The 10026-nt window shown below is 38.2% G+C and overlaps 1 protein-coding gene and 3 non-coding genes across 4 annotated transcripts; all 4 read left to right on the top strand.

Moving 5' to 3' along the window:
- The first annotated feature begins 3705 nt into the window (after window positions 1-3705).
- LOC130506840 (ribonucleoside-diphosphate reductase large subunit-like) lies at window positions 3706-8228 on the top strand. The gene is made up of 17 exons (XM_057001533.1): window positions 3706-4168; window positions 4337-4398; window positions 4492-4579; window positions 4664-4927; window positions 5018-5258; window positions 5351-5427; window positions 5525-5695; window positions 5816-5908; window positions 5989-6138; window positions 6223-6309; window positions 6396-6560; window positions 6641-6760; window positions 6867-7069; window positions 7165-7314; window positions 7402-7549; window positions 7744-7827; window positions 7897-8228. The coding sequence occupies exons 1-17, from the start codon at window positions 3941-3943 to the stop codon at window positions 8011-8013; spliced, it is 2448 nt and encodes an 815-aa protein (XP_056857513.1). The 5' UTR covers window positions 3706-3940; the 3' UTR covers window positions 8014-8228.
- Window positions 8229-9419: 1191 nt separating this feature from the next.
- LOC130506841 (small nucleolar RNA SNORD14) lies at window positions 9420-9542 on the top strand. Its single transcript, XR_008942147.1, has one exon. It is a non-coding gene; the product is annotated as a small nucleolar RNA SNORD14 (small nucleolar RNA).
- A 92-nt stretch (window positions 9543-9634) lies between these two features.
- Window positions 9635-9737, top strand: LOC130506843 (small nucleolar RNA snoR99). The gene has a single exon (XR_008942149.1). It is a non-coding gene; the product is annotated as a small nucleolar RNA snoR99 (small nucleolar RNA).
- A 47-nt stretch (window positions 9738-9784) lies between these two features.
- Window positions 9785-9908, top strand: LOC130506842 (small nucleolar RNA SNORD14). Its single transcript, XR_008942148.1, has one exon. It is a non-coding gene; the product is annotated as a small nucleolar RNA SNORD14 (small nucleolar RNA).
- The last annotated feature ends 118 nt before the right edge of the window (window positions 9909-10026 follow it).

Genomic DNA, 10026 nt, shown 5'->3' with positions numbered 1-10026 from the left:
GACAAGCTCTCGCCACTTTCATTCCGGTAAGATGTTTTCCTCTCTCCGCCTTCTTTATATTTGCAATCAAAGCCTCAGTACACATAATAAATAAATAAGGCGATAATGGATCCCCTTGTCGTAAACCTCTCTGGGGGGTGATGAGACCCCGAGGTTGGCCATTTAATAAAACCTGGTACTGCACAGACGATATACATCCCATCATCAACTTTGTCCAATGAGAATCAAAGCCCATTCTATTCAGAAGAGCTTGAATAAAATCCCATTCTACCCTATCATACGCTTTACTCATATCCGTTTTAATTGCCATAAACTTTCCTTGGCATGCTTTATTAGTTCGCAATCCATGAAACATTTCCTGAGCGATGAGGATATTATCCGAGATCAGCCTTCCTGCCACAAAGGCCGATTGTGTCTCTGATATAAGAGTTGGGAGACACAGCTTCAACCTCTGACATAACACTTTCGATATAATCTTATACCCAACATTACATAAACTTATCGGTCTTATCTCTGTCATCTTTGTTGGCCTTTCCGTCTTTGGTATCATGCAAATATTAGTAATATTTAACCTGGAATCCATTTCTCCTGTAACCAAAAAATTATTTACCATTTCCACCAGATCCTTTTTAATTATATGCCAAGAGTGTTGGAAGAATAAAGCAGTCATTCCATCTGGCCCCGGTGCCTTCTCAGGATGCATCATAAACAAAGCCTGTCGAACCTCCTCCTCTGTCGCCAATTTGATCAACATTTGATTTGTCTGGTGAGTAATACTCGGAGTAATCTCCCCGAGAAAAACCTCAAACTCTGATGGAGAAGTGGTGGTAAATAGATCCTCAAAATAGTTTACAGCAACCTTCTCAATACCTTGCTCCTCTGTAATCCAATTTCCCCCTTCATCATATAGTCCCACAATCCTATTTCGAGCCCGACGTTGCTTAGTGAGAGCATGATAAAATTTAGTACTGCGATCCCCAGCCGTATTCCATGTATTTCTACTTTTCTGCTGCCAATACTCTTCCTCATCCTTATATGCATCCTGCAATTTCTTCGAAATCTCCAAAATCTCTTCTTGAGACCTATTATCATCCGTTTGAACCTCTTCTAGAGCCTTCTGAAGATCTGCTATTTTATCCTTTCCATATGGTGGATTATTCTTCCGCCATTTAGCCACCTCGTGACGACAATTACTTATTTTTGTAACAATATCCACCGTATCCTCTCCACCTGTTTCCCTCCATCCCGTGGTAATGGATTCCATAAGTCCTTCTTGTCCTATCCACCTTTTATCAAATCGGAATTGGCCCTTCGTCCTTTGAATTTTATCATCTAGAAAAGCGACCACCGGACGGTGATCGGACCCGACCATTCCTAAATATTCTGTAAAAGACACCGGAAAGAGTGTATGCCAATCTTCATTCGCTAGAGCCCGATCCAATCTACATCGAATTGTCATTGCTCCTTTTCCTTTACCTCTTCTTCCTTGCCATGACATTTTGTTCCCCCTAGCCGGGAATTCAAGTAGTCCACAATTTCGAATCATGTTATTGAAAGGAACAAAAGATTCAGCACTCCGCAAAGTACCTCCCTCTTTTTCATGGTTTCCTGTAATCTCATTTAAATCTCCAATAATAAACCAAGGATCACTTCTTGCTAGCCCGTATCGAGTCAATCGTTCCCAAACTTGTTCTCGTAGTTTTTGAACAGGATCACCATATACGAAAGTTAAAAAAACTATCTTTCCTTTAACCACCGCCTCCACATCAATCATCCGATTGCTAGAATATAAAACCTTGACCTGTAACTCATTGTTATAAAACAGGGCTAAACCACCACTTCTTCCGACCGGATCCACAGTGACCAAGTTATCATAACCAAAATGTGATTGAAACCCATGCAGAAATTCAAAATCTTGCTTTGTTTCAGACAAGAATAGAAAATCCGGTTTATATTTATGCCAAATCTCCCGAAGATAGCTTATTGTCCATTTACTTCCTGCGCCACGGCAATTCCAACTAAGTACTTTCATTTAAAAATTAAAATAAGGCTCCCCCGAGCTGGGAATTGTGGAGATAAAGAGCTCCTGTACACTTCCATTATTAAAGCCAAACACCCTATTTTTTGTACCGTACTCCAATCCCATCTTTGCAATCTTCCTGTTCCCCTGCACTTTAAATCAAAGATCCACCGAAATAATATTTTCCGCAGCCCAGCCAGTAAGAGCACCATATGCTCGATATGTGTAAGAAATTCCCCGTTCCGATCAATGTCTATGGCCCCTATATCCGTGACAGCCATATTGACAACACCATTCAATATTTCCACAAACCAATTAACCAACCTGAGTACACTATTCAAATATATCATAATTCTTTGTTTTTCCCCTGTTACTTCCAATAACTTTCGTGCCTCACCAGTACAATGCATTTTTATTATTAAGTGCCAAATCACATACCTTTTTTGTTGCCTACCAGTTGCTCTTCGTGACCATATGATCCAAAGATACCAAGCAAAATCCATATAACATTTTAAGACCATCCTTCCAAGACTGTAAATTGGTTCTAATACCCTTGCTGCCATAATAAAAAACTCCAATCCAGAACAACACAGAACAGAACAACAGTATAAGAGTTTGTCTAAAGATGAAAGAACTGTGAAAATTAAGGACCCTTCCCAATCCCTTTTAAACAGAGCGTTGCCCTCCTTTATTCCTAATCGCAATCTTATACCATAAAGCCACAATATTCCTCCTATCCCCAATCGCAAACTGCGTTTACCCTCACAAATCAATACAATCCTACAATATCTTTCATATTCCCAAATCCAAACCGCTAGGTCTCCTATATGAATCATCACAATCCCTACTTTCCTTGCTATTCCTGATAATCGAGAAAATTCATTCCTGATCTTTCGATTTGGTAGATTTAATTTTGTTTTAAAGAGAACAAAATCTATACCTTGATTCCTTAGATTATACGAAAACGCCTTTGTTTCCTTAAGAACCCGACTCCATTGTGATCTTTTGATATCACGCCAGATCCTTCTCCCCAAATCCCTTATTTTCACTCGTATCTTTACGATTTTGTAGTGGAAACTTCTTCGATTCCATATCTCCGTTTGTGGATCCTCACGATTCCAAATCCCCTTTCGTAAACCCGGATCCCATCCCTGCGTCGTCATCGTCGTCATCGATTCTTTGGTCATCGAATTAAAATATATAATATAAATATATAGTACAATATATTAGTTTTCAAAAATAAAATAAAAATACCATTCAAGTTTTAAAAAATAAAATAATTGTATAATAAAATTGTATAAATAGTTTCGAATTTTTAATATATTTATTTTTATAATTTAAAATATTTTATTATTTATATTTAGTATAATATAAAAACACTAACGATGTGGTAATTAAAAACATGTTAATGTATTATAACATTCAGAAACAATTCTTTGGTGTTAGCATCTTAATCTGACAAAAACAAAAAGATATTCCCAAAATGTTAAAAGATCTAAACATTTACATTCAATAATCTTAAACGTCAACTTCTAATTTGGGCACATGTAAACAATCGGGCTACTTTTAATTCACATTCACGAATATCTCATGAGATGGGCCCACACTCAGCGAGGCAAAACGATTCAAGTTTATTTTATTTCCCTGCTTAAAAAATTACGCGCCACTTGACGTACAAGAGAAGCTCTTACCGACTCCTTCTCTCGGAAGCTGGCGGGAAAAATCTGAAACTTTCGCGCGGGGCAAAAAAGTCAAAATCAAACCACAAAAGAAACCCTAAGCCACACTTGCGCTTTTCCCATTCACTTCTCTAATCTATTTATCACAACTCTCCGTGACGTTCTATCTTCTCTCTATATCATTACTTCACACCCACCAACTGTTCGATACAATTCTTCAGAGAGAAGAGAAGAAGAAAAGATGTACGTTGTGAAGCGTGACGGAAGGCAGGAGACTGTCCACTTCGACAAGATCACCGCGCGTCTCAAGAAGCTCAGCTATGGCCTCAGCGTCGACCACTGCGACCCCGTCCTCGTCTCCCAGAAAGTCTGCGCCGGTGTCTACAAGGGCGTCACTACCACTCAACTCGACGAGTTAGCCGCCGAGACTGCCGCTGCTATGACCGCTAATCATCCTGATTACGCCTCCGTCAGTTCTTATTCCCTCTTCTTTTTTTTCCCGCCATTTACTTCAATTAGGTTTCTTAATTTTGATTGGGTTGGATTGTTGGCTTGACCTGATTGATGTGTACGCCATAGAGAAACTGTAATCAAGCGTTTGGGATGTTTTAAGATTTTGATTGTTTTATGTTATCAGTTGGCTGCAAGGATTGCTGTCTCTAATCTCCATAAGAACACTAAGAAGTCCTTTTCCGAGACGTGAGTCTTTGTTTTTTTGATCTTTTATTTATATCTCTCTTGTGATTGATATGAGTTTGACTTTGATGGATTTTTTGGGTTAATCTTCTTCAGGATTAAGGACATGTACAGTCATGTCAATGAGAGATCTGGACTTGCCGCTCCTCTGATTGCTGATGATGTGTTTGAGATCATTATGAAGGTAAAATGACACACTCTAATCTTTAACTAAACGAGGATTTTTAGATGGAATGTTGAATTGTGTGTTTTTCTTTGGTTATTTCAGAATGCTACACGTCTAGACAGTGAAATCATCTATGATCGAGATTTTGAGTATGACTACTTTGGTTTCAAAACTCTCGAGAGATCGTACCTCTTAAAAGTCCATGGGAAAGTGGTTGAAAGGCCTCAGCACATGCTCATGAGGGTTTCTGTCGGCATTCACAAAGAAGATGTTGATTCCGCAATCAAAACTTACCATTTGATGTCTCAGCGGTGGTTTACTCATGCGTCTCCGACTCTCTTCAATTCAGGAACTCCAAGGGCTCAGGTAATGTACCTATATTTCTGTTTACATTTGAACTCGTGTTTGCATTCGTTTTACTGATGGGGGCTGTGTGGAAATGTTCGGATTTTGCAGCTAAGCAGCTGCTTCCTGATCTGCATGAAGGATGATAGCATTGAGGGAATATATGAAACATTGAAAGAGTGTGCAGTTATTAGTAAATCAGCTGGGGGAATAGGTGTTTCTGTTCACAACATCCGTGCAACAGGAAGCTACATTCGTGGCACAAATGGAACATCGAATGGTATTGTTCCAATGCTGCGGGTATTCAATGACACTGCTCGCTACGTTGACCAAGGAGGAGGAAAGAGAAAGGGTATACATTTCATTGCCACTATTGTCATGATCGTTTCTTAATTATTGGTTCAGTTTTTTTTTCATATGTATATTTGTTTGCAATTTGTTAAGGGGCCTTTGCTGTATATCTGGAGCCATGGCATGCTGACATTTTTGATTTTCTGGAACTTCGGAAGAATCATGGGAAGGTACAGTCTCGATATCACTCACTTTCACTACAAATATAATTTCGAATTTGTTTAATACACTCTCACATCACTCTTCATTTTATTTTTGCTATTCCAGGAAGAACACAGGGCCAGAGACTTGTTTTATGGTCTTTGGATACCAGATCTTTTTATGGAAAGGGTCCAGAGTGACGGGAAGTGGTCTCTCTTTTGTCCTAATGAAGCTCCAGGTCTGGCAGATTGTTGGGGTGCAGATTTTGAGAGATTGTACACTCAATATGAGAACGAGGTGAGTGATTTCATCTTGGGGTTTATTGTTTCACTTTAGAATTCAGGCTTTGCTATTATAATACCAGCTATGCTCCTTTTTGTTTGGATTTGAACCGGTTCTGTTTGTTTTTATCTATAGGGTAAGGCTAAGAAGGTTGTCCAGGCACAGCAGCTCTGGTATGAGATCCTGACATCCCAAGTAGAAACAGGGACACCATACATGCTTTTCAAGGTAAGAACAGTCTTTTTTCTATAACCACTGGGTAAAATTATATGACCGCTGGTTCTCACTATTGTGAAACTGTGCTGTAGGACTCATGTAACAGGAAAAGCAACCAGCAAAATCTGGGTACCATAAAGTCTTCTAATTTATGCACTGAAATCATCGAGTACACAAGTCCAACAGAAACTGCTGTGTGCAATCTTGCATCTATTGCTTTACCTCGGTTCGTTAGGGAGAAGGTGAGTCGAAAAAGGTGTTTCAGTCTTTGATTTTGCTTTGTCACTTTGTGCTTGACTCTTGACATTTCTTACATTTCACAACAGGATGTTTCCTTGGACTCTCATCCGTCTAAGATCGTAGGCAGTTTGGGCTCAAAGAATCGTTACTTTGATTTTGACAAGCTAGCAGAGGTCAGCAATTTATTTATATCATTTCGATAAGTTTCCATGTCTACAGTTTTGATGTTGACGTTTTTGGCTATATTCTGTTTCTTCAGGTGACTGCAACAGTTACTGTAAATCTCAATAAGATCATTGATGTGAATCACTATCCTGTGGAGACGGCCAAAACTTCAAACATGCGTCATAGGCCTATTGGTATTGGTATTCAAGGTCTTGCAGATGCATTTATTCTACTCGGAATGCCATTTGATTCCCCTGAGGTAAACTTCTTTCACAAGTGAATCAAGCTTTCAAAGCAGTTTTGTTCTCTGGTCTGAGCAGCTTTTTGCAATAATATCAGGCTCAACAACTGAACAAAGACATATTTGAAACCATATACTATCATGCACTCAAGTCATCTTCAGAGATTGCTACCAAGGAAGGTACATATGAGACATACCAAGGAAGTCCTGTGAGTAAGGTATGCATCTTAATCTCAACAAGCATTTTTAAAGGAATATTTGTTCAACATTGTCATAAGCTCTTGTTGCTAAGTGCTTGACTTGCGTCTGGGATGATTTTTGCAGGGTATTCTACAGCCTGACATGTGGAATGTAACTCCTTCTGACCGCTGGGACTGGGCTGCTCTAAGAGATATGATTTCAAAGAACGGAATTCGAAACTCTCTTCTAGTAGCACCAATGCCAACTGCTTCAACTAGCCAGATTCTTGGGAATAATGAATGTTTTGAGCCGTATACGTCAAACATTTATAGTCGCAGAGTCTTGAGGTATGTTGTTGTTCAAGCAAATAAGAGTGCCCCATTAAGTTATGTATCTTGTTTTCTACATAAGCTTAATCTTTGTTCTCTCCTTGTATTTTCAGTGGTGAGTTCGTAGTTGTGAACAAGCATCTTCTTCACGACTTGACTGATATGGGACTCTGGTCTCCTACTCTGAAAAACAAGATAATATATGAGAATGGTTCTGTTATAAATGTCGCGGAGATTCCTGACGACTTGAAAGCAATTTACAAGTATTGATTTTGCTCTTTCTTTTATGCTATGGTTATTATGTGTTGTTCTTGTTATTTAACCTTTTTCTTTTTGCAAAATTTATTCAGGACTGTGTGGGAGATTAAGCAGAGAACAGTGGTTGATATGGCAGTTGATCGTGGATGCTTTATCGATCAAAGTCAAAGTTTGAATATACACATGGACAAACCCAACTTTGCCAAACTCACTTCTTTACACTTCCACACCTGGAAGAAGGTATCAACTTATCCTAAAGCTTTACTTAACTGAGTTAACTCTCGATATGGTTGCATTAGTTGTAAGTAGAAATGTTGATTAATCTGTCCAATATGATTGCATCGCTTCATGAAACTCAACTTCGTCGGATTCAGTCTTTGATTTGTGGTATAAATCGATCTCACAAGTGTTATTGTTGTTGTGACTATTGAAAGGGTTTGAAAACGGGAATGTACTACCTGCGATCGCGTGCTGCAGCAGATGCAATTAAGTTTACAGTAGACACAGCAATGCTAAAGGTAAACAACACTTTTGTGTGATTCTGTTGTTACTTGGACAACCATAATTGACATTTGCGTGTGATGCAGGAGAAGCCAGATGTAACCAAAGAAGATGAAGTAACAGAAGAAGACAATGAGAGGAAGATGGCAGAGATGGTTTGCTCTTTGACAAACCGTGAGGACTGTCTCTCTTGTGGGAGTTAAAACAAACAGTAGAAGAAACAATAAAATTAATCACAAAACGTGCCTGCGTCTCTCGTTTAAGTCTGTTGATGTGTGTAGTGTTAAGTACAACATAACTTAAATCTAGTTTCTGGTATAAGATTGTGGTGTGTGAAAGTTGAACAAGTCTCTTTTCAAACTATGTAATATTAAGAAGCTGCTTTAAGGTTTTTTATTAAATTCTATGGTTTAAAGGATTTCACCATACGAAATAGGCACTACAGTTTGGCAAAGTTAATGAAAAAATTACACATTCACATACTTTCTAGCTTCTTCTTTACACATTTCAAAGCAGATTTTGTTCAGTGTAAGGTTTGATGTGGTCATGTTCAGAGGTAGTGTGGTCTTTTATAGCGAGGGTAGAAAGGAGGTAAAGTTCTGGTTTGGTAGTTCCAGATGGAAGTTGTCATGGTCAGAGCTTGACCATATCCACGTCCACCCTAATATGTCCATAATTTATGTTAACCATGACCACAATATGGTCATAGCTTCTGAGCTTGGATATTACAATTCCATGTAAATAAATAGCCTTTAATTTTAATTTTGAATTCTGATTTTTAAAACATAATCTTTGTTTGTCTGTATGTAGAAATGGAGATAAGTATGGAGGAGAATAATTTAGAGATAAAACCTATGTGTTTGATGTGTATTGTTTTGCTAATGGTCATTATTATAAAGGAGTATGGCATGAAAGTGATAAGATCCATAGTTTAAAATGGTTTTATGAAGATTGCTACATGAAGAAAAGACAGTAACAACATTTTATCTATCTACAGCTCTTCAAACGCCTTGACCACAACTTTAACCACTCCTAAAAAAAAAAAAAAACTCTAACCACTCTTGATCACACCTTTTTTGACCATTCTATGCCACCTTTTGCTGCACAAAGTACACCTTCAATTTAAATTACGTCAAATAGTAAGATGTTACCTCCAAAATATGTCAACATGTAAAGCTCTCAAAGTTAATTCATCTGCAACGACATTCCAACCATTTGTTCAGTATATGTATGTGCAGAGTGTTTTCTTATTAACACACATGACAACTGCAGCAGATATTTAGTTATGGACTTCTAAAGATACAAGTGATTGTGTTTCAGCCCAAATAAAATGGGCCTTGCAAAATCAATATAGCCCATTACACCTCTATGCATCTCGATTGTTCTTCCGATTAGATCTGGGCCGTTGATCGTGTGAGAAAAAAGAAAAACCCTAATAATCGGACGCCTCCTCTCTTCTTATATAAATACCTCTTCCTTAACAAACCTAAAACCATTGAGTTAGGGTGCCGTCTTTCTTACAAGTCTATACTATTTCATCTGTCTTTTCCGTGTCGTGATGTCTAAGGCTTTATTGAAGTGTTGTTCTGTAATTAGTTTTGAGCTAAGTGGTTAATGATGATAAATCCAAAGGCTTGTTTCTCAAACATTCGCAGTGGCCGCCTAAGAGCTTTCGCCTTTCGCCAGGCTTGAGAGTTAATGCTGCTTTATCCTTCCTTGGATGTCTGAAACTTTATTATTAAATGTTCAAAAAAAATTATTAGTGTTTTTAGACTTTGGGACTTGTTTTATAATGATGTCTGTTTAGCTGAATTTGATTTCTTAGTGCTATAGGATAGAACAGTGTCCCACACAATTTAATCCATCTGTTTCACTTTGTCAGCAGTCTCAATTGGTTTCTCGCTGATCATTTTATGATGGGAAATAATATTATCTGGATTTTTTTGATTCTTTAGCTATAATTTTAATAATTTTGGTCGATGATGATAATCATTAAGGCTTGTTTCTCAAAACATTCGCAGTGGCCGCCTAAGGCTTTCGCCTTTCGCCGGGCTTGAGAGCTTATGATGTTCTTATCCTTCCTTGGATGTCTGAGACCTTTTGATGTAGATTGTCAATTGTTTTTTTATTTATTTTGTGATCGGTTGATGATGATAACATTAAGGCTTGTTTCTCAAAACATTCGCAGTGGCCGCCTAAAGCTTTCGCCTTTCGCC

This window comes from Raphanus sativus, unplaced genomic scaffold (assembly GCF_000801105.2).
Source record: "Raphanus sativus cultivar WK10039 unplaced genomic scaffold, ASM80110v3 Scaffold3717, whole genome shotgun sequence".
Lineage (NCBI taxonomy): Eukaryota > Viridiplantae > Streptophyta > Magnoliopsida > Brassicales > Brassicaceae > Raphanus > Raphanus sativus.
Note: the sequence above shows the minus strand (reverse complement) of the source record. Positions and strands in the feature narration are given on the sequence as shown.